This window comes from Stegostoma tigrinum, chromosome 32, assembly GCF_030684315.1.
Source record: "Stegostoma tigrinum isolate sSteTig4 chromosome 32, sSteTig4.hap1, whole genome shotgun sequence".
In the NCBI taxonomy this organism is placed as follows: Eukaryota; Metazoa; Chordata; class Chondrichthyes; order Orectolobiformes; family Stegostomatidae; genus Stegostoma; species Stegostoma tigrinum.
The window spans coordinates 31,975,899-32,001,211 of record NC_081385.1 but is presented as its reverse complement, the minus strand read 5'-3'; the positions used below and the strand labels follow the sequence as shown (position 1 = coordinate 32,001,211).

Here is a 25,313-nt window from a genome sequence, read left to right as displayed (position 1 = left end):
ATTTGGACAGGTACATGAATAGGAAAGGTTTCGAAAGATATGGGCCAAAATCAGGCAAGTGGGACCAGTTTACCTCAGGAAACTTGGTCAGCACCAACACATTGGACAGAAGGGTCTGGTTCTGTGCTGTCTGACTCAGCAATTCTAAAATGGAAGAAATAAGCAGGGTGGCAATGATTGCTACTCCTTGGAAAATCCTGCCCCTTATTCTACATAGAGAAGAGTGTGACATCACATAGAGAACCTTCTCTACTCTACCTTGTTATCCACAACAGTTACACATCATTTGGTGCTCATGATTTAAAGCAGTTGTAGTAAAAATTCAGCTCAAGCTTTCACAGAAACCTGGGAGGAATGAGACATGGAGAACAGTTGGCCTTTGAGCCTCCTTCGTCACGAAAGACAAAAAGATCAGTTTTTTTTGTTCCATACCTCGGTCATCAAGCAGCAGATTCTCTGGCTTGATGTCCCTGTGAGTAATTCCAATACTATGAAGGTACTCCTAGGAGGAAGAAAAATAGAAGCCTTTACTCCGAATTATCTTACAGCTCCTCCAAAATCTCCAGGCTCAAAAAAAAACGAGATGACAGACTAAAGTGAGAACTACAAATGCAAATACAGCAGCTTTGGCAGGGTTAACAGATGTGGTTACTGAGCTACAGCTTAGGACCTCTGGTTTACAGAGCGTCTGCCTTGCTTTGGCTTCAAGCCGGACTTCCAATGCATATTTTGGTATTTCTGATGATTAAAATAGCATGTGATAGTCTTAATACTTTATAGCCTTGGTGGGTGGACAAACCCAATTTTGGCAGGCATTGAAAATATACGCATATGAAGGTAAGCACTACACAATCCACCTTTAGTTACACCGTCTGATGCCGCACAAGGAAACTTGCTGTAGCATGCCCCTACAAATCACATAAACACATCTAGATCCAACACACCTAGTTTTTGTTTTAAAGTTCAAAAAGGCAAAGAATTAGTATTGGAAAAACCAAATACTGCAGATACTGGAAATCTGAAGTAACAACAGAGAATGCCGAACAAACAGCATCAGTGGTGACAGAAAGGGAGTAAACGTTTCAGGTCAATAACATTTCATTGGAATGTTCAAAGTAGTTAGAAATTTCAAAACAAAGTTGTTGAAATTTATCAGATTTTGATAAGAATAGGAAGTACGTATTATAGACATCAACCATGACAGCAAAAGAAATAAGGGCTCTCAACTACAAACAAAGCATCTTCCATGAATCACACAAAACAGCAGACTTAGCTTGGGCCTATAGGGGCTTCCACAGCAAAACATTTTATTTGGAAGTGCGTGGACTCAAAGAAGAAACTGCACAAGAACATGTTCAGCCAGACAGCATGGTGACGGACAAACTTCCCTTCAAAGAAGAATGAAAGTACTTACCACTCCTGCTATTAACTGCAGGAAAAATCTATGAGCATCCACTTCAGGCATACCCACATCGGGTTCTACAGAAATACAAATCAAATCAGTCAGAGCATTAATCTGCTATTACCGTGGAATTACACAGGACAGAGTGCACAAAAACAGGCCATTTGGCCCAATCAACTCATTATTGTTGTTATACTTATCTAATTGTACATTCATAACCCTTTGTTGCCTTGTCCCTCATCTGTTTGTTCAGTTTCCTCTTAAACACATGTATAAGATTCCCATCGACTACTCCCTGAGGTAGCCAGTTTTACATACTTATACCGTGTGGGACAAGTTTCTTCTGAATTCCCTACTGGATATTTTGGAGACTGTCATATTCTAGCTCCTAGCTACACTCTTCATCACAAGAGGAAATTATCTCTGTATTCACTCTATCAAAATCTTACCTATTCCCATTGTCATCCTTATTTCCACCATGTTCCACCCCAAGAAAAAAAAAAGGCTCATCCCATCAAATCTTTCAATATGAACATATATTTCTGATTTCACCCCGGCAACTCCATCCTCTCCAATATCTCTAAATCATTTTTATAAGATGACGACAGACAGTCCAGTACTTTGTAGCCTAATCAAAGTTCAAAAGAGAATTAGCACAACTGCCTCACTTTTCAATCCTTTTTAATTATACATTGTCAAAAAATTAAAAATACTTGTGCCTGAAATTAAAGCATTTTGCTGCTCACCAGCACTAATTCTTTAACTTAAATCCCATCTTCCAGCCCGTGCTCATACAGAAAACTGTAGCATGACATTGCTCCCCAGAATGCTGTTAGAAGCACCACATACGGAAGGTTCACTAAACCAGCTAACGCAATGAATTAGAAGTTACTCCATTTGTTAGTGTAAAATCTGGCTGACCAAGCAAGTTCAAAAATGCACAAACCAGAAAAATACTAAAAAACCTGAAGTCAATTGTGGCGCATCTTACTGCCCCAGTTCAGAGTAGCTGTCTCAGCACAGATTGGAGACCAACCTCAAGATGACAATAACAACAAATTACATTCATATAACACCTTTGCTAAAGCAAAACTGCTCTCTGTGTTTGAGATGAGCATCATCAAACACTCAATCCCAGATATGTAAACTACTCTACTAGAAGTCTGAATTCCAAGAGAAAGTTAAAATGGCTCTCAAAGAGGATCCCTGCCAAATATCAGCCACACCTGCAAAACCACTAATCTCAAAACTGAGGCATCACTGCAATAGAGCATTCGCTGCAAATATTACAACTCAATGCTGAGGGCCTACGTGCTGCCTGACTGGATATCCTTCAACCCAACACACCATTGACATCATATACCAGCAGGAAACCCACATTGGAACTGAAGCAGTAGCTTGCTACGGCATCAAAGTTTTTGGCCAACTGAGCTACTCCCTCATGTCCGGTCCAACACTGACAACATTCTGTGAAATTGCAGATCAGTAGAGTTCATATTGCAAACGTATACATCAAAGAAAATGTATGACTGTGCAGTGCAAAGTATTATTAAGGTAAGCAGCAAAACTTGGATAAAGACTCAGGTTTTAAGGAGAAACTTATGACGAAAGGGGAGATGAAGACAGAAGATTCGAGAGCCTACTGCCCACAAGGCTTTGAATAGTTCAGTACTAAGAAGCACATTTTTACCCAGATGGTCTTCACATGCAAGCATTTACTGGAAAGCTGAAGTTGCTTCAACACAACATAAGCCAGCATAAAATTCACCAGTTTGATACCAGTTATATCGTACTCTGTCTCCTTTGCCTTGTTACCTCCAAATTTGGCTTTTCCGACACTCTCCTCACCATCATCCCATCATTTGCATTCCATAAACTTCAGCCAGTTCAAAACACTCTTGCTTATATCCCAACTCTTCATGTTGAGTCCCATTCATTGAAAACCTCTGTTTTCTGAGCCTCACTAGCATTTGTTTCTTCGACATTTGTCATTGTTTTCAGGTCCCTCCCTGGCCTCAGTAATCCCTATTTCTTTAACCTTCTCAAGTCATACAAGATACCCACACAACAATTCTGGCTACTTATGCATTCCCAAACTAATTGCTGCATAATTGGCTCCCTGGATCCAAACCAAAAGGAGTCAAGTCACCAAAGTCCCACAGGGCCATTGAGCTGCTTTCTCATTATAGAGACACAACTGGTGATGGTTTAACCTGAAGGCCACTGCTCCCATCAGGCGAGGAAAGAGTTTGAGAAGAGGAGTTAGGTACGGGAGCTGAACCCATACTATTGTCATCACTCTGCATTGCAAAGCAACTACCCAGCTAAGTGACCTAACCAACACCCAAATTACAGAATTCCCTCCTAAGACCCTTATTCCTTCCTTTAAAAAAAAACTCTTTCACCGTGCTTTTGGTTCCATGCCCCAATAATTGCTGAGAATTTGTCAAATTTCATTTGACAATGTTGCTTTGAAACACAGATGTTTTACCATGTTGAAAGGTGTTATTTAATTGGAAGTTGTCTGTCTTCCTGCCATGTCAAAGCTTAACTGAGGTTCCTACCTATTCGATCAAAGAGCTCTCCTCCACTGCAATACTCCAGAAACAAGTACTGGATGTTGCCTTCACGCCGATGTCCGTAAAAACGGACAATATTTGGGTGGTTCAACATCTTATTTATGCAAATTTCCTTCCTGATGTTCTCGGGACAGTCAAGAGCACGTGCAGTGTCCACTTTCTTCACCGCGACCGCCTCCTCTGTTCTTCGGTTCACAGCCAACTGCACCCTAAAGAGGCAAACAAAACCTGCTCAGGCTACACCACCGAGGAAAAGAACACCAAAAGTACTGCATCTAATGCAGGACAAACATCTTAAGAAACATTCAAGGAAGGAGGCAACTTTTTAGTGGTTTCGTTTCTAATCAATTTTAAAATTGATTTATTGTAATTCACCTCTTCCAAATCACATGAATAAGCAGTTGAGACTCACTCGCCATATGCTCCTTCACCTAGTGTCTGCACCAGATCCCAATCCTCTACAAATGGAACTGCCATCTTCTCAGGCAATCACGAGGAATACTGAAAGTAAAGGAAGTTACTCATCAGTGCCAAAGAAAAGAATAAATTACACAAAATAATTAACCTCACTTGGGATAATTTAACTTTTCCTCTGCCCCTCCAAATACAACTCCTTACTCAGACCACCAACTTCATGGACTTAATCACATCATGTAGAGCTGGATATGGTGATGTCTAAAATCTTTTCGGCCCCTTTGGACTAGGTGATGGCAGAACTTGGATTAGCCGCTGGAACAGTTGAGAACAGGCACATGATAAAGGTGACTATTTTACTTTCATATGTCTAAACTAACCTGAGGCTCTTCTGTCTTTTGGATCGGAGGTTAGCAATTTCTCCTGTACTAACCTGTGAAATATTCTGTGAAGGAAGCTCCTCACATTTAATTGCCTTATTTAATATTTAGGCTTTGAGGTGCCAAAAATAGTGTTCAGTGTTTACAAAGATTTCAAGCATGTTATTTTAAAGTAGCCACCCACTTAACCACATGCTGTATTCCAAAAGACTTGTAATAATGCTTTTCTTTCCTTCAATCACCATGTTCTGCAGGCCAACAGAAAATGTCTGGTGTTCGGATAATTTTGTTTATTGGGCAGCTGGATTTGAGTACTTTACGCTCTGTAATGTTAGATTAAGACAAAGACTTCCAAAGATAACAATAAGAACAGTATATTATGGGCACTGTTCCAGTTTGAATTTCTGTGCTCCAGCACTTGGGAACAGGAAATAATTATTAAGGGCACTGCACTTTGGGCACATACTTTTGAGCTTATGATGAATTTTCTAGCGTGTACAGTAATGCTCATTTGCTTGAAATGTACTCATGAAGTGCTTCAGCACAAACTATTGTTTTCATCGATTGTGAAACCCTTTTGCTTTAGAACTGTTCATGCAGATTTTCTTGTCAAGGAGTTACACTGCCAGGCCCAGGTAATGTTGTCAGATTTCTGGGCCAGTGCATAAATCTTCTTTAGGGATCATTAAATTACAGCTTCTTCTCACCCACATTTAACCATCTCCTCAACAAAACTATCTCCCTGACAATGCTTCTGATCACTGCCCATAATCCTCCATTGGATATTTTAGCTTGCTTTAATGTAATGTACACCACCACAAGATCTGCATTAGCACCAACCCAAACAAGATATCATATGGACTACAAATCAACAATCATTAAGCTTGTTAAAAAATGGTAAAACAGAAATAGAAAAACTGACAGCATCTCGACGCACCAGAGGTTCAAAGCACAAAATAGAGAAACCACTCCAAAAAATAGTTGTTTGAGTTTCTTCTACTTTGACTTCCAGCAATCTCCATCCTTACTGATATAAGGCATTAAATAGCTTGAGTAGGAGAACACCAATCCCATGTGGCCAAATTCAAGTGAATAGCCAAGAACCATCCTGCAAATATATCCTTTAGTATTGAGTTCATGACTCTCAATACAAAATGTCCAAAAACTGCTGAAACTCACAACAATACAGAATTTAGTACAACAACCAATTCACATCAGTAGAATTTTGGAAAGAGCTGCCTGTTTTTGATCAATTCAGCATTTTTACCCTGTAGATTGTATGTTAACTTCCAACATGTCTGTACTGTTGAAATTTCTTCAGCCGAAGGTGTTCCAGTATGTCTCAGACACAGGATTTCATCACACTATTTGGTGTTTTCTTTGCTCAACTCTCAATTCCACCAGTGTGTCAAACAAATAAGATCCTTTCACAACCTACTCAATAAGTTTTGAACTTTCTTATCAGCATTTTTGTGCCTTCCATTGCTAAAATGTTGTGTGGGTTTGAAGCAGTATCAGCCAGGCAATGTCATTGTAAACCCTGCCCGACCTGACCCGACAGCAAACTCACTGAAACCACCCTGAGCACCAGCAACACCCCAAAACCAAAATTTTCTGTTCCAACAAACCCCACCTCCCCTCCTCAAACCCATACTACCCACACAAACCAGAACACTCACTCCGTGCAGATAACACCACCCTCACAGCACCCCAAAACCAGAAACAGGGCTATCCATCCCAATTCCAACAAAAACAAGACCTGCTCACCCAGTCTGAATCTGCAACAGGACCCCCAACCTCATCTAGTCAATCTAGAACTCTCCCTGCTCACAAATGAGGACCCCACCCATCTCCCATCCCAAAGATTCTCCCATCTCCAAATCAGGATCTTCCTGATTTCATGACAGCACAACACACACCCACCAACCCTCAATCGCTCTCGCCTCCAAATCCAGAATGTCACCACCAGCCAAACCACACCCTACCCCAAAGATGATCCCCTGGGTCAGACACACAGCCATCTCCTCTGCAGGAGTTCCTGGTTTGTCCCACATTCTATCTCCGTCCATCCATGCCACGCACGCAGTCGCTCGCTCCCCCACCGCTCGCTCGCACTCGCTCGCTCCCCCTCGCTCCCCCACATCTCGCTCGCTCCCCCACCGCTCGCTCGCACTCGCTCGCTCCCCCACCGCTCGCACTCGCTCGCTCCCCCACCGCACGCACTCGCTCGCTCCCCCACCGCACGCACTCGCTCGCTCCCCCACCGCTCGCTCGCACGCACTCGCTCGCTCCCCCACCGCACGCACTCGCTCGCTCCCCCACCGCACGCACTCGCTCGCTCCCCCACCGCCCGCTCGCTCGCACGCACGCACTCGCTCGCTCCCCCGCACTCGCTCGCTCGCTCCCCCACCGCTCGCTCGCACGCACGCGCTCGCTCCCCCACCGCTCGCTCGCACGCACGCACTCGCTCGCTCCCCCACCGCTCGCTCGCACGCACGCAATCGCTCGCTCCCCCACCGCTCGCTCGCACGCACGCACTCGCTCGCTCCCCCACCGCTCGCTCGCACGCACGCACTCGCTCGCTCCCCCACCGCTCGCTCGCACGCACGCACTCGCTCGCTCCCCCACCGCTCGCTCGCACGCACTCGCTCGCTCCCCCACCGCTCGCTCGCACGCACGCACTCGCTCGCTCCCCCACCGCTCGCTCGCACGCACGCACTCGCTCGCTCCCCCACCGCTCGCTCGCACGCACGCACTCGCTCGCTCCCCCACCGCTCGCTCGCACGCACGCACTCGCTCGCTCCCCCACCGCTCGCTCGCACGCACGCACTCGCTCGCTCCCCCACCGCTCGCTCGCACGCACGCACTCGCTCGCTCCCCCACCGCTCGCTCGCACGCACGCACTCGCTCGCTCCCCCACCGCTCGCTCGCACGCACGCACTCGCTCGCTCCCCCACCGCTCGCTCGCACGCACGCACTCGCTCGCTCCCCCACCGCTCGCTCGCACGCACGCACTCGCTCGCTCCCCCACCGCTCGCTCGCACGCACGCACTCGCTCGCTCCCCCACCGCTCGCTCGCACGCACGCACTCGCTCGCTCCCCCACCGCTCGCTCGCACGCACGCACTCGCTCGCTCCCCCACCGCTCGCTCGCACGCACGCACTCGCTCGCTCCCCCACCGCTCGCTCGCACGCACGCACTCGCTCGCTCCCCCACCGCTCGCTCGCACGCACGCACTCGCTCGCTCCCCCACCGCTCGCTCGCACGCACGCACTCGCTCGCTCCCCCACCGCTCGCTCGCACGCTCTCGCTCCCCCACCGCTCGCTCGCACGCACTCGCTCCCCCACCGCTCGCTCGCACGCACTCGCTCCCCCATCTCTCTCTCTCTCTCACACACACACACTCACTCGTTCCCAAATCTCTCTCTCACACACACTCGCTCGTTCCCCCCACTTCTCTCTCTCTCACACACACACACACTCTTCCCCCATCTCTCTCTCCCTCATGCACACTCACTCGCTCCTCCATCTCTCCCCCATGCACACTCACTCGCTCCCCCATCTCTCCCACACACACACTCACTCGTTCCCCCATCTCTCTCTCTCACACTGACTCGTTTCCCCATTTCTCTCTCTCACACACACACACACTCACTCGTTCCCCTATCTCTCTCTCCCACACACACACTCGTTCCGCCATTTCTCTCTCTCACGCACCCACTCACTCGTTTCCCCCATCACACACTCTCTCACAAACACACACACACACTCTCGTTCCCCTATCTCTCTCTCTCTCTCACACTCCCTCGCTCCCCCATCTCTCCCTCATGCACACTCACTTGCTCCCCCATCTCTCTCTCTCTCCCACACACACACTCACTCGTTCCCCCATCTCTCTCTCTCACGCACACACTCACTCGTTCCCCCATCACACTGTCTCTCACAAACAACACAGACACACACACTCGTTCCCCCATGTGTCGCTCTCTCACACACACTCACTCGCTCCCCTAGGTCTCCTGCACACTCACGCGCTCCCCCATCTCTCTCTCATGCACGCTCATGCGCTCCATCTCTCTCTCTCACACACACACTCATTCGTTGCCCCATCTCTCTCATACACACTCACTTGCTCCCCCATCTCTCTCATACACACTCACTCGCTCCCCCATCTCTCTCATACACGCTCACTCGCTCCCCCTTTCTCTCTCATACACACTCACTCGCTCCCCCATCTCTCTCATACACTCGCTCCTCCATCTCTCTCATACACACTCACTCGCTCCACCATCTCTCACACACACTCACTCATTCCCCCATCTCTCGCTCTCTCTCTCTCACACACACGCACACACACTCATTCCCCTATTTCTCTCTCACACAAACTCAGTATTTCCCCAATCTCTCTCTCACACATCCCCCCATCTCTCTCTCTCTCACTCATTACCCCATCTCTCTCTCACACACTCACTCCCCCATCTATCTCTCTCACACACACACACACACACACACACACTCGCTCCCCCATCTCTCTCACACACACTCGCTCCCCCATCTCTCTCTCACACACACTCGCTCCCCCATCTCTCTCTCTCACACACACTCGCTCCCCCATCTATCTCACTCTCACACACACACACACACTCGCTCCCCCATCTCTCACACACACACTCGCTCCCCCATCTATCTCTCTCTCACACACACACACACACACTCGCTCCCCCATCTCTCACACACACAGTCGCTCCCCCATCTATGTCTCTCACACACACACTCGCTCCCCCATCTATCTCTCTCTCACACACACACACACTCGCTCCCCCATCTCTCACACACACACTCGCTCCCCCATCTATCTCTCTCTCACACACACACACACACACTCGCTCCCCCATCTCTCACACACACACTCGCTCCCCCATCTATCTCTCTCTCACACACACTCGCTCCCCCATCTATGTCTCTCACACACACACTCGCTCCCCCATCTATGTCTCTCACACACACACTCGCTCCCCCATCTATGTCTCTCACACACACACTCGCTCCCCCATCTATCTCTCTCTCTCACACACTCGCTCCCCCATCTATCTCTCTCACACACACACTCGCTCCCCCATCTATCTCTCTCACACACACTCGCTCCCCCATCTATCTCTCTCACACACACTCGCTCCCCCATCTATCTCTCTCACACACACTCGCTCCCCCATCTATCTCTCTCACACACACTCGCTCCCCCATCTATCTCTCTCACACACACTCGCTCCCCCATCTATCTCTCACACACACACACTCGCTCCCCCATCTATCTCTCACACACACACACTCGCTCCCCCATCTATCTCTCACACACACACACTCGCTCCCCCATCTATCTCTCTCTCTCACACACACTCGCTCCCCCATCTATCTCTCTCTCTCACACACTCGCTCCCCCATCTATCTCTCTCTCTCACACACTCACACTCGCTCCCCCATCTCTCACACACACTCACTCGCTCCCCCATCTCTCACACACACTCACTCGCTCCCCCATCTCTCTCTCTCACACACACTCACTCGCTCCCCCATCTCTCTCTCTCACACACACTCGCTCCCCCATCTATCTCTCTCTCTCACACACAGACTCACACTCACTCCCCCCTCTATCTCTCTCTCTCACACACAGACTCACACTCACTCCCCCATCTCTCACACACACTCACGCGCTCCCCCATCTCTCTCACACACACTCACTCGCTCCCCCATCTCTCTCACACACACTCGCTCCCCCATCTCTCTCTCTCACACACACTCGCTCCCCCATCTCTCTCTCTCACACACACTCGTTCCCCCATCTCTCTCTCTCACACACACTCGCTCCCCCATCTCTCTCTCTCACACACACTCGCTCCCCCATCTCTCTCTCTCACACACACTCGCTCCCCCATCTCTCTCTCTCACACACACTCGCTCCCCCATCTCTCTCTCTCACACACACTCGCTCCCCCATCTCTCTCTCTCACACACACTCGCTCCCCCATCTCTCTCTCTCACACACACTCGCTCCCCCATCTCTCTCTCTCACACACACTCGCTCCCCCATCTCTCTCACACACACTCGCTCCCCCATCTATCTCTCACACACACACACTCGCTCCCCCATCTATCTCTCTCTCTCACACACTCGCTCCCCCATCTATCTCTCTCTCTCACACACTCGCTCCCCCATCTATCTCTCTCTCTCACACACTCGCTCCCCCATCTATCTCTCTCTCTCACACACAGACTCACACTCGCTCCCCCATCTATCTCTCTCTCTCATACACAGACTCACACTCGCTCCCCCATCTATCTCTCTCTCTCACACAGACTCACACTCGCTCCCCCATCTCTCACACACTCACTCACTCCCCCATCTCTCTCACACACACACACTCGCTCCCCCATCTCTCTCTCTCACACACACTCGCTCCCCCATCTCTCTCACACACACTCGCTCCCCCATCTATCTCTCTCTCTCACACACTCGCTCCCCCATCTATCTCTCTCTCTCACACACAGACTCACACTCGCTCCCCCATCTATCTCTCTCTCTCATACACAGACTCACACTCGCTCCCCCATCTATCTCTCTCTCTCACACAGACTCACACTCGCTCCCCCATCTCTCACACACTCACTCACTCCCCCATCTCTCTCACACACACACACTCGCTCCCCCATCTCTCTCTCTCACACACACTCGCTCCCCCATCTCTCTCACACACACTCGCTCCCCCATCTATCTCTCTCTCTCACACACTCGCTCCCCCATCTATCTCTCTCTCTCACACACTCGCTCCCCCATCTATCTCTCTCTCTCACACACTCGCTCCCCCATCTATCTCTCTCTCTCACACACTCGCTCCCCCATCTATCTCTCTGTCGCACACACAGACTCACACTCGCTCCCCCATCTATCTCTCTCTCTCACACACAGACTCACACTCGCTCCCCCATCTATCTCTCTCTCTCACACACAGACTCACACTCGCTCCCCCATCTCTCTCACACACACTCACTCACTCCCCCATCTCTCTCACACACACTCACTCACTCCCCCATCTCTCTCACACACACTCACTCACTCCCCCATCTCTCTCACACACACTCGCTCCCCCATCTCTCTCACACACACTCGCTCCCCCATCTCTCTCACACACACTCGCTCCCCCATCTCTCTCACACACACTCGCTCCCCCATCTCTCTCACACACACTCGCTCCCCCATCTCTCTCACACACACTCGCTCCCCCATCTCTCTCACACACACTCGCTCCCCCATCTCTCTCACACACACTCGCTCCCCCATCTATCTCTCTCTCTCACACACTCGCTCCCCCATCTATCTCTCTCTCTCACACACAGACTCACACTCGCTCCCCCATCTATCTCTCTCTCTCGCACACAGACTCACACTCGCTCCCACATCTCTCACACACACTCACTCACTCCCCCATCTCTCTCACACACACTCACTCACTCCCCCATCTCTCTCACACACACTCACTCGCTCCCCCATCTCTCTCACACACACTCGCTCCCCCATCTCTCTCTCTCACACACACTCGCTCCCCCATCTCTCTCTCTCACACACACACTCGCTCCCCCATCTCTCTCTCTCACACACACTCGCTCCCCCATCTCTCTCTCACACACACTCGCTCCCCCATCTCTCTCTCTCACACACTGACTCACACTCGCTCCCCCATCTATCTCTCTCTCTCACACACTGACTCACACTCGCTCCCCCATCTATCTCTCTCTCTCACACACAGACTCACACTCGCTCCCCCATCTATCTCTCTCTCTCATACACAGACTCACACTCGCTCCCCCATCTATCTCTCTCTCTCACACAGACTCACACTCGCTCCCCCATCTCTCACACACTCACTCACTCCCCCATCTCTCTCACACACACACACTCGCTCCCCCATCTCTCTCTCTCACACACACTCGCTCCCCCATCTCTCTCACACACACTCGCTCCCCCATCTATCTCTCTCTCTCACACACTCGCTCCCCCATCTATCTCTCTCTCTCACACACTCGCTCCCCCATCTATCTCTCTCTCTCACACACTCGCTCCCCCATCTATCTCTCTCTCTCACACACTCGCTCCCCCATCTATCTCTCTGTCGCACACACAGACTCACACTCGCTCCCCCATCTATCTCTCTCTCTCACACACAGACTCACACTCGCTCCCCCATCTATCTCTCTCTCTCACACACAGACTCACACTCGCTCCCCCATCTCTCTCACACACACTCACTCACTCCCCCATCTCTCTCACACACACTCACTCACTCCCCCATCTCTCTCACACACACTCACTCACTCCCCCATCTCTCTCACACACACTCGCTCCCCCATCTCTCTCACACACACTCGCTCCCCCATCTCTCTCACACACACTCGCTCCCCCATCTCTCTCACACACACTCGCTCCCCCATCTCTCTCACACACACTCGCTCCCCCATCTCTCTCACACACACTCGCTCCCCCATCTCTCTCACACACACTCGCTCCCCCATCTCTCTCACACACACTCGCTCCCCCATCTATCTCTCTCTCTCACACACTCGCTCCCCCATCTATCTCTCTCTCTCACACACAGACTCACACTCGCTCCCCCATCTATCTCTCTCTCTCGCACACAGACTCACACTCGCTCCCACATCTCTCACACACACTCACTCACTCCCCCATCTCTCTCACACACACTCACTCACTCCCCCATCTCTCTCACACACACTCACTCGCTCCCCCATCTCTCTCACACACACTCGCTCCCCCATCTCTCTCTCTCACACACACTCGCTCCCCCATCTCTCTCTCTCACACACACACTCGCTCCCCCATCTCTCTCTCTCACACACACTCGCTCCCCCATCTCTCTCTCACACACACTCGCTCCCCCATCTCTCTCTCTCACACACTGACTCACACTCGCTCCCCCATCTATCTCTCTCTCTCACACACTGACTCACACTCGCTCCCCCATCTATCTCTCTCTCTCACACACTGACTCACACTCGCTCCCCCATCTATCTCTCTCTCTCACACACTGACTCACACTCGCTCCCCCATCTATCTCTCTCTCTCACACACTGACTCACACTCGCTCCCCCATCTATCTCTCTCTCTCACACACACACACTCGCTCCACCATCTCTCTCTCTCACACACACTCGCTCCCCATCTCTCTCTCTCACACACACTCGCTCCCCCATCTCTCTCACACACACTCGCTCCCCCATCTCTCTCACACACACTCGCTCCCCCATCTCTCTCACACACACTCGCTCCCCCATCTCTCTCACACACACTCGCTCCCCCATCTCTCTCACACACACTCGCTCCCCCATCTCTCTCACACACACTCGCTCCCCCATCTCTCTCACACACACTCGCTCCCCCATCTCTCTCACACACACTCGCTCCCCCATCTATCTCTCTCTCTCACACACACTCGCTCCCCCATCTATCTCTCTCTCTCACACACACACTCGCTCCCCCATCTATCTCTCTCTCTCACACACTCGCTCCCCCATCTATCTCTCTCTCTCACACACAGACTCACACTCGCTCCCCCATCTATCTCTCTCTCTCACACACAGACTCACACTCGCTCCCCCATCTATCTCTCTCTCTCACACACAGACTCACACTCACTCCCCCCTCTATCTCTCTCTCTCACACACAGACTCACACTCACTCCCCCATCTCTCACACACACTCACGCGCTCCCCCATCTCTCTCACACACACTCACTCGCTCCCCCATCTCTCTCACACACACTCGCTCCCCCATCTCTCTCTCTCACACACACTCGCTCCCCCATCTCTCTCTCTCACACACACTCGTTCCCCCATCTCTCTCTCTCACACACACTCGCTCCCCCATCTCTCTCTCTCACACACACTCGCTCCCCCATCTCTCTCTCTCACACACACTCGCTCCCCCATCTCTCTCTCTCACACACACTCGCTCCCCCATCTCTCTCTCTCACACACACTCGCTCCCCCATCTCTCTCTCTCACACACACTCGCTCCCCCATCTCTCTCTCTCACACACACTCGTTCCCCCATCTCTCTCTCTCACACACACTCGCTCCCCCATCTCTCTCTCTCACACACACTCGCTCCCCCATCTCTCTCTCTCACACACACTCGCTCCCCCATCTCTCTCTCTCACACACACTCGCTCCCCCATCTCTCTCTCTCACACACACTCGCTCCCCCATCTCTCTCTCTCACACACACTCGCTCCCCCATCTCTCTCTCTCACACACACTCGCTCCCCCATCTCTCTCTCTCACACACACTCGCTCCCCCATCTCTCTCTCTCACACACACTCGCTCCCCCATCTCTCTCACACACACTCGCTCCCCCATCTATCTCTCACACACACACACTCGCTCCCCCATCTATCTCTCTCTCTCACACACTCGCTCCCCCATCTATCTCTCTCTCTCACACACTCGCTCCCCCATCTATCTCTCTCTCTCACACACTCGCTCCCCCATCTATCTCTCTCTCTCACACACAGACTCACACTCGCTCCCCCATCTATCTCTCTCTCTCATACACAGACTCACACTCGCTCCCCCATCTATCTCTCTCTCTCACACACAGACTCACACTCGCTCCCCCATCTCTCACACACTCACTCACTCCCCCATCTCTCTCACACACACACACTCGCTCCCCCATCTCTCTCTCTCACACACACTCGCTCCCCCATCTCTCTCACACACACTCGCTCCCCCATCTATCTCTCTCTCTCACACACTCGCTCCCCCATCTATCTCTCTCTCTCACACACTCGCTCCCCCATCTATCTCTCTCTCTCACACACTCGCTCCCCCATCTATCTCTCTCTCTCACACACTCGCTCCCCCATCTATCTCTCTCTCGCACACACAGACTCACACTCGCTCCCCCATCTATCTCTCTCTCTCACACACAGACTCACACTCGCTCCCCCATCTATCTCTCTCTCTCACACACAGACTCACACTCGCTCCCCCATCTCTCACACACTCACTCACTCCCCCATCTCTCTCACACACACTCACTCACTCCCCCATCTCTCTCACACACACTCACTCACTCCCCCATCTCTCTCACACACACTCGCTCCCCCATCTCTCTCACACACACTCGCTCCCCCATCTCTCTCACACACACTCGCTCCCCCATCTCTCTCACACACACTCGCTCCCCCATCTCTCTCACACACACTCGCTCCCCCATCTCTCTCACACACACTCGCTCCCCCATCTCTCTCACACACACTCGCTCCCCCATCTATCTCTCTCTCTCACACACTCGCTCCCCCATCTATCTCTCTCTCTCACACACAGACTCACACTCGCTCCCCCATCTATCTCTCTCTCTCGCACACAGACTCACACTCGCTCCCACATCTCTCACACACACTCACTCACTCCCCCATCTCTCTCACACACACTCACTCACTCCCCCATCTCTCTCACACACACTCACTCGCTCCCCCATCTCTCTCACACACACTCGCTCCCCCATCTCTCTCTCTCACACACACTCGCTCCCCCATCTCTCTCTCTCACACACACACTCGCTCCCCCATCTCTCTCTCTCACACACACTCGCTCCCCCATCTCTCTCTCACACACACTCGCTCCCCCATCTCTCTCTCTCACACACTGACTCACACTCGCTCCCCCATCTATCTCTCTCTCTCACACACTGACTCACACTCGCTCCCCCATCTATCTCTCTCTCTCACACACTGACTCACACTCGCTCCCCCATCTATCTCTCTCTCTCACACACTGACTCACACTCGCTCCCCCATCTATCTCTCTCTCTCACACACACACACTCGCTCCCCCATCTCTCTCTCTCACACACACTCGCTCCCCCATCTCTCTCTCTCACACACACTCGCTCCCCCATCTCTCTCACACACACTCGCTCCCCCATCTCTCTCACACACACTCGCTCCCCCATCTCTCTCACACACACTCGCTCCCCCATCTCTCTCACACACACTCGCTCCCCCATCTCTCTCACACACACTCGCTCCCCCATCTATCTCTCTCTCTCACACACACTCGCTCCCCCATCTATCTCTCTCTCTCACACACTCGCTCCCCCATCTATCTCTCTCTCTCACACACTCACACTCGCTCCCCCATCTCTCACACACACTCACTCGCTCCCCCATCTCTCACACACACTCACTCGCTCCCCCATCTCTCACAAACACTCACTCGCTCCCCCATCTCTCACACACACTCACTCGCTCCCCCATCTCTCACACACACTCACTCGCTCCCCCATCTCTCTCTCACACACACTCGCTCCCCCATCTCTCTCTCTCACACACACTCGCTCCCCCATCTCTCTCTCTCACACACACTCGCTCCCCCATCTCTCTCTCTCACACACACTCGCTCCCCCATCTCTCTCACACACACTCGCTCCCCCATCTATCTCTCTCACACACACTCGCTCCCCCATCTATCTCTCTCTCTCACACACTGACTCACACTCGCTCCCCCATCTATCTCTCTCTCTCACACACAGACTCACACTCGCTCCCCCATCTATCTCTCTCTCTCACACACACTCACACTCGCTCCCCCATCTATCTCTCTCTCTCACACACAGACTCACACTCGCTCCCCCATCTATCTCTCTCTCTCACACACACTCGCTCCCCCATCTATCTCTCTCTCTCACACACTCGCTCCCCCATCTATCTCTCTCTCTCACACACTCACACTCGCTCCCCCATCTCTCACACACACTCACTCGCTCCCCCATCTCTCACACACACTCACTCGCTCCCCCATCTCTCACACACACTCACTCGCTCCCCCATCTCTCACACACACTCACTCGCTCCCCCATCTCTCACACACACTCACTCGCTCCCCCATCTCTCACACACACTCACTCGCTCCCCCATCTCTCTCTCTCACACACACTCGCTCCCCCATCTCTCTCTCTCACACACACTCGCTCCCCCATCTCTCTCTCTCACACACACTCGCTCCCCCATCTCTCTCTCTCACACACACTCGCTCCCCCATCTCTCTCACACACACTCGCTCCCCCATCTATCTCTCTCTCTCACACACTCGCTCCCCCATCTATCGCTCTCTCTCACACACTGACTCACACTCGCTCCCCCATCTATCTCTCTCTCTCTCACACACACTCACACTCGCTCCCCCATCTATCTCTCTCTCTCACACACAGACTCACACTCGCTCCCCCATCTATCTCTCTCTCTCACACACACACACTCGCTCCCCCATCTCTCTCTCTCACACACACTCGGTCCCCCATCTATCTCTCTCACACACACTCGCTCCCCCATCTATCTCTCTCTCTCACACACTGACTCACACTCGCTCCCCCATCTATCTCTCTCTCTCACACACAGACTCACACTCGCTCCCCCATCTATCTCTCTCTCTCACACACACTCACACTCGCTCCCCCATCTATCTCTCTCTCTCACACACAGACTCACACTCGCTCCCCCATCTATCTCTCTCTCTCACACACACTCGCTCCCCCATCTATCTCTCTCTCTCACACACTCGCTCCCCCATCTATCTCTCTCTCTCACACACTCACACTCGCTCCCCCATCTCTCACACACACTCACTCGCTCCCCCATCTCTCACACACACTCACTCGCTCCCCCATCTCTCACACACACTCACTCGCTCCCCCATCTCTCACACACACTCACTCGCTCCCCCATCGCTCTCTCTCACACACACTCGCTCCCCCATCTCTCTCTCTCACACACACTCGCTCCCCCATCTCTCTCTCTCACACACACTCGCTCCCCCATCTCTCTCTCTCACACACACTCGCTCCCCCATCTCTCTCTCTCACACACACTCGCTCCCCCATCTCTCTCACACACACTCGCTCCCCCATCTATCTCTCTCTCTCACACACTCGCTCCCCCATCTATCTCTCTCTCTCACACACTGACTCACACTCGCTCCCCCATCTATCTCTCTCTCTCACACACACTCACACTCGCTCCCCCATCTATCTCTCTCTCTCACACACAGACTCACACTCGCTCCCCCATCTATCTCTCTCTCTCACACACACACACTCGCTCCCACATCTCTCTCTCTCACACACACTCGCTCCCCCATCTCTCTCACACACACTCGCTCTCCCATCTATCTCACTCTCTCACACACAGACTCACAGTCGCTCCCCCATCTCTCACACACACTCACTCACTCCCCCATCTCTCTCACACACACTCACTCGCTCCCCCATCTCTCTCACACACACTCGCTCCCCCATCTCTCTCACACACACTCGCTCCCCCATCTCTCTCACACACACTCGCTCCCCCATCTCTCACACACACACTCGCTCCCCCATCTCTCTCACACACACTCGCTCCCCCATCTCTCTCACACACACACTCGCTCCCCCATCTCTCTCACACACACTCGCTCCCCCATCTCTCTCACACACACTCGCTCCCCCATCTCTCTCACACACACTCGCTCCCCCATCTCTCTCACACACACTCGCTCCCCCATCTCTCTCACACACACTCGCTCTCCCATCTATCTCTCTCTCTCACACACAGACTCACACTCGCTCCCCCATCTATCTCTCTCTCTCTCACACAGACTCACACTCGCTCCCCCATCTCTCACACACACTCACTCGCTCCCCCATCTCTCTCACACACACTCACTCGCTCCCCCATCTCTCTCACACACACTCGCTCCCCCATCTCTCTCACACACACTCGCTCCCCCATCTCTCTCACACACACTCGCTCCCCCATCTCTCTCACACACACTCGCTCCCCCATCTCTCTCACACACACTCGCTACCCCATCTCTCTCACACACACTCGCTCCCCCATCTCTCTCACACACACTCGCTCCCCCATCTCTCTCACACACACTCGCTCCCCCATCTCTCTCACACACACTCGCTCCCCCATCTCTCTCACACACACTCGCTCCCCCATCTCTCTCACACACACTCGCTCCCCCATCTATCTCTCTCTCTCACACACTCGCTCCCCCATCTATCTCTCTCTCTCACACACTCGCTCCCCCATCTATCTCTCTCTCTCACACACTCGCTCCCCCATCTATCTCTCTCTCTCACACACACAGACTCACACTCGCTCCCCCATCTATCTCTCTCTCACACACAGACTCACACTCGCTCCCCCATCTATCTCTCTCTCTCACACACACACACTCGCTCCCCCATCTCTCTCTCTCACACACACTCGCTCCCCCATCTCTCTCTCTCACACACACTCGCTCCCCCGTCTCTCTCTCTCACACACACTCGCTCCCCCGTCTCTCTCTCTCACACACACTCGCTCCCCCGTCTCTCTCTCTCACACACACTCGCTCCCCCGTCTCTCTCTCTCACACACACTCGCTCCCCCATCTATCTTTCTCTCTCACACACACTCGCTCCCCCATCTATCTCTCTCTCTCACACACAGACTCACACTCGCTCCCCCATCTATCTCTCTCTCACACACAGACTCACACTCGCTCCCCCATCTATCTCTCTCTCTCACACACAGACTCACACTCGCTCCCCCATCTATCTCTCTCTCTCACACACAGACTCACACTCGCTCCCCCATCTATCTCTCTCTCACACACAGACTCACACTCGCTCCCCCATCTATCTCTCTCTCACACACAGACTCACACTCGCTCCCCCATCTCTCACACACACTCACTCACTCCCCCATCTCTCTCACACACACTCACTCACTCCCCCATCTCTCTCACACACACTCACTCGCTCCCCCATCTCTCTCACACACACTCGCTCTCCCATCTCTCTCACACACACTCGCTCCCCCATCTCTCTCACACACACTCGCTCCCCCATCTCTCTCACACACACTCGCTCCCCCATCTCTCTCACACACACTCGCTCCCCCATCTCTCTCACACACACTCGCTCCCACATCTCTCTCACACACACTCGCTCCCCTATCTATCTCTCTCTCTCACACACTCGCTCCCCCATCTATCTCTCTCTCTCACACACAGACTCACACTCGCTCCCCCATCTATCTCTCTCACACACACAGACTCACACTCGCTCCCCCATCTATCTCTCTCTCTCACACACAGACTCACACTCGCTCCCCCATCTATCTCTCTCTCACACACAGACACTCGCTCCCCCATCTCTCTCTCTCACACACACACTCGCTCCCCCATCTCTCTCTCTCACACACACTCGCTCCCCCATCTCTCTCTCTCACACACACACTCGCTCCCCCATCTCTCTCTCTCACACACACTCGCTCCCCCATCTCTCTCTCTCACACACACTCGCTCCCCCATCTCTCTCTCTCACACACACTCGCTCCCCCATCTAGCTTTCTCTCTCACACACAGACTCACACTCGCTCCCCCATCTATCTCTCTCTCACACACAGACTCACACTCGCTCCCCCATCTGTCTTTCTCTCTCACACACAGACTCACACTCGCTCACCCATCTATCTCTCTCACACACACTCGCTCCCCCATCTCTCTCTCTCACACACACTCGCTCCCCCATCTATCTCTCTCTCTCACACACTCGCTCCCCCATCTATCTCTCTCTCTCACACACTCGCTCCCCCATCTATCTCTCTCTCTCACACACAGACTCACACTCGCTCCCCCATCTATCTCTCTCTCTCACACACAGACTCACACTCGCTCCCCCATCTATCTCTCTCTCTCACACACAGACTCACACTCGCTCCCCCATCTCTCACACACTCACTCACTCCCCCATCTCTCTCACACACACTCACTCACTCCCCCATCTCTCTCACACACACTCACTCACTCCCCCATCTCTCTCACACACACTCACTCACTCCCCCATCTCTCTCACACACACTCGCTCCCCCATCTATCTCTCTCTCTCACACACTCGCTCCCCCATCTATCTCTCTCTCACACACAGACTCACACTCGCTCCCCCATCTATCTCTCTCTCTCACACACAGACTCACACTCGCTCCCCCATCTATCTCTCTCTCTCACACACAGACTCACACTCGCTCCCCCATCTCTCACACACTCACTCACTCCCCCATCTCTCTCACACACACTCACTCACTCCCCCATCTCTCTCACACACACTCACTCACTCCCCCATCTCTCTCACACACACTCACTCACTCCCCCATCTCTCTCACACACACTCGATCCCCCATCTATCTCTCTCTCTCACACACTCGCTCCCCCATCTATCTCTCTCTCACACACAGACTCACACTCGCTCCCCCATCTATCTCTCTCTCTCTCACACACAGACTCACACTCGCTCCCCCATCTATCTCTCTCTCTCACACAGACACTCGCTCCCCCATCTCTCTCTCTCACACACACACTCGCTCCCCCATCTCTCTCTCTCACACACACTCACTCCCCCATCTCTCACACACTCACTCACTCCCCCATCTCTCTCACACACACACACTCGCTCCCCCATCTCTCTCTCTCACACACACTCGCTCCTCCATCTCTCTCACACACACTCGCTCCCCCATCTATCTCTCTCTCTCACACACTCGCTCCCCCATCTATCTCTCTCTCTCACACACTCGCTCCCCCATCTCTCACACACTCACTCGCTCCCCCATCTCTCTCACACACACTCACTCACTCCCCCATCTCTCTCACACACACTCACTTGCTCCCCCATCTCTCTCACACACACTCGCTCCCCCATCTCTCTCACACACACTCGCTCCCCCATCTCTCTCACACACACTCGCTCCCCCATCTCTCTCACACACACTCGCTCCCCCATCTATCTCTCTCTCTCACACACTCGCTCCCCCATCTATCTCTCTCTCTCACACACACAGACTCACACTCGCTCCCCCATCTATCTCTCTCTCTCGCACACAGACTCACACTCGCTCCCACATCTCTCACACACACTCACTCACTCCCCCATCTCTCTCACACACTCACTCACTCCCCCATCTCTCTCACACACACTCACTCGCTCCCCCATCTCTCTCTCTCACACACACTCGCTCCCCCATCTCTCTCTCTCACACACACTCGCTCCCCCATCTCTCTCTCTCACACACACTCGCTCCCCCATCTCTCTCTCTCACACACACTCGCTCCCCCATCTCTCTCTCTCACACACACTCGCTTCCCCATCTCTCTCTCTCACACACACTCGCTCCCCCATCTATCTCTCTCACACTCGCTCCCCCATCTATCTCTCTCTCTCACACACTGACTCACACTCGCTCCCCCATCTATCTCTCTCTCTCACACACTGACTCACACTCGCTCCCCCATCTATCTCTCTCTCTCACACACACACACTCGCTCCCCCATCTCTCTCTCTCACACACACTCGCTCCCCCATCTCTCTCTCTCACACACACTCGCTCCCCCATCTCTCTCACACACACTCGCTCCCCCATCTCTCTCACACACACTCGCTCCCCCATCTCTCTCACACACACTCGCTCCCCCATCTCTCTCACACACACTCGCTCCCCCATCTATCTCTCTCTCTCACACACACTCGCTCCCCCATCTATCTCTCTCTCTCACACACTCGCTCCCCCATCTATCTCTCTCTCACACACAGACTCACACTCGCTCCCCCATCTATCTCTCTCTCTCACACACACTCGCTCCCCCATCTATCTCTCTCTCTCACACACTCGCTCCCCCATCTATCTCTCTCTCTCACACACTCACACTCGCTCCCCCATCTCTCACACACACTCACTCGCTCCCCCATCTCTCACACACACTCACTCGCTCCCCCATCTCTCTCTCTCACACACACTCGCTCCCCCATCTCTCTCTCTCACACACACTCGCTCCCCCATCTCTCTCTCTCACACACACTCGCTCCCCCATCTCTCTCTCACACACACTCGCTCCCCCATCTCTCTCACACACACTCGCTCCCCCATCTATCTCTCTCTCTCACACACTCGCTCCCCCATCTATCTCTCTCTCTCACACACTGACTCACACTCGCTCCCCCATCTATCTCTCTCTCTCACACACAGACTCACACTCGCTCCCCCATCTATCTCTCTCTCTCACACACACTCACACTCGCTCCCCCATCTATCTCTCTCTCTCACACACAGACTCACACTCGCTCCCCCATCTATCTCTCTCTCTCACACACACACACTCGCTCCCCCATCTCTCTCTCTCACACACACTCGCTCCCCCATCTCTCTCACACACACTCGCTCCCCCATCTATCTCTCTCTCTCACACACACACACTCGCTCCCCCATCTCTCTCTCTCACACACACTCGCTCCCCCATCTCTCACACACACTCACTCGCTCCCCCATCTCTCTCACACACACTCACTCGCTCCCCCATCTCTCTCACACACACTCGCTCCCCCATCTCTCACACACACACTCGCTCCCCCATCTCTCACACACACACTCGCTCCCCCATCTCTCACACACACACTCGCTCCCCCATCTCTCTCACACACACTCGCTCCCCCATCTCTCTCACACACACACTCGCTCCCCCATCTCTCTCACACACACTCGCTCCCCCATCTCTCTCACACACACTCGCTCCCCCATCTCTCTCACACACACTCGCTCTCCCATCTATCTCTCTCTCTCACACACACTCGCTCTCCCATCTATCTCTCTCTCTCACACACAGACTCACACTCGCTCCCCCATCTATCTCTCTCTCTCACACACAGACTCACACTCGCTCCCCCATCTCTCACACACACTCACTCGCTCCCCCATCTCTCACACACACTCACTCGCTCCCCCATCTCTCTCTCTCACACACACTCGCTCCCCCATCTCTCTCTCTCACACACACTCGCTCCCCCATCTCTCTCTCTCACACACACTCGCTCCCCCATCTCTCTCTCACACACACTCGCTCCCCCATCTCTCTCACACACACTCGCTCCCCCATCTATCTCTCTCTCTCACACACTCGCTCCCCCATCTATCTCTCTCTCTCACACACTGACTCACACTCGCTCCCCCATCTATCTCTCTCTCTCACACACAGACTCACACTCGCTCCCCCATCTATCTCTCTCTCTCACACACACTCACACTCGCTCCCCCATCTATCTCTCTCTCTCACACACAGACTCACACTCGCTCCCCCATCTATCTCTCTCTCTCACACACACACACTCGCTCCCCCATCTCTCTCTCTCACACACACTCGCTCCCCCATCTCTCTCACACACACTCGCTCCCCCATCTATCTCTCTCTCTCACACACACACACTCGCTCCCCCATCTCTCTCTCTCACACACACTCGCTCCCCCATCTCTCACACACACTCACTCGCTCCCCCATCTCTCTCACACACACTCACTCGCTCCCCCATCTCTCTCACACACACTCGCTCCCCCATCTCTCACACACACACTCGCTCCCCCATCTCTCACACACACACTCGCTCCCCC

General features: G+C 52.9%; 1 protein-coding gene across 5 annotated transcripts in view; it reads right to left on the bottom strand.

Moving 5' to 3' along the window:
- chek1 (checkpoint kinase 1) overlaps positions 1-25,313 on the bottom strand; it is a 140,756-nt gene that overhangs the window by 26,411 nt on the left and 89,032 nt on the right. For 3 of the 5 annotated variants that reach the window (XM_048562436.2, XM_059638991.1, XM_048562438.2), the window contains exons 2-5: positions 4,394-4,482; positions 3,967-4,190; positions 1,415-1,479; positions 433-502 (exon numbers count right to left, since the gene is read on the bottom strand). In XM_048562436.2, coding sequence (XP_048418393.1) covers positions 433-502; positions 1,415-1,479; positions 3,967-4,190; positions 4,394-4,458 — 424 coding nt within the window. In that variant the 5' untranslated portion in view covers positions 4,459-4,482. Of the gene's footprint in view, positions 1-432; positions 503-1,414; positions 1,480-3,966; positions 4,191-4,393; positions 4,483-6,042; positions 6,366-25,313 lie in introns of those variants that run through there. The other 2 variants (XM_059638990.1, XM_048562437.2) reach the window with 2 other exon arrangements.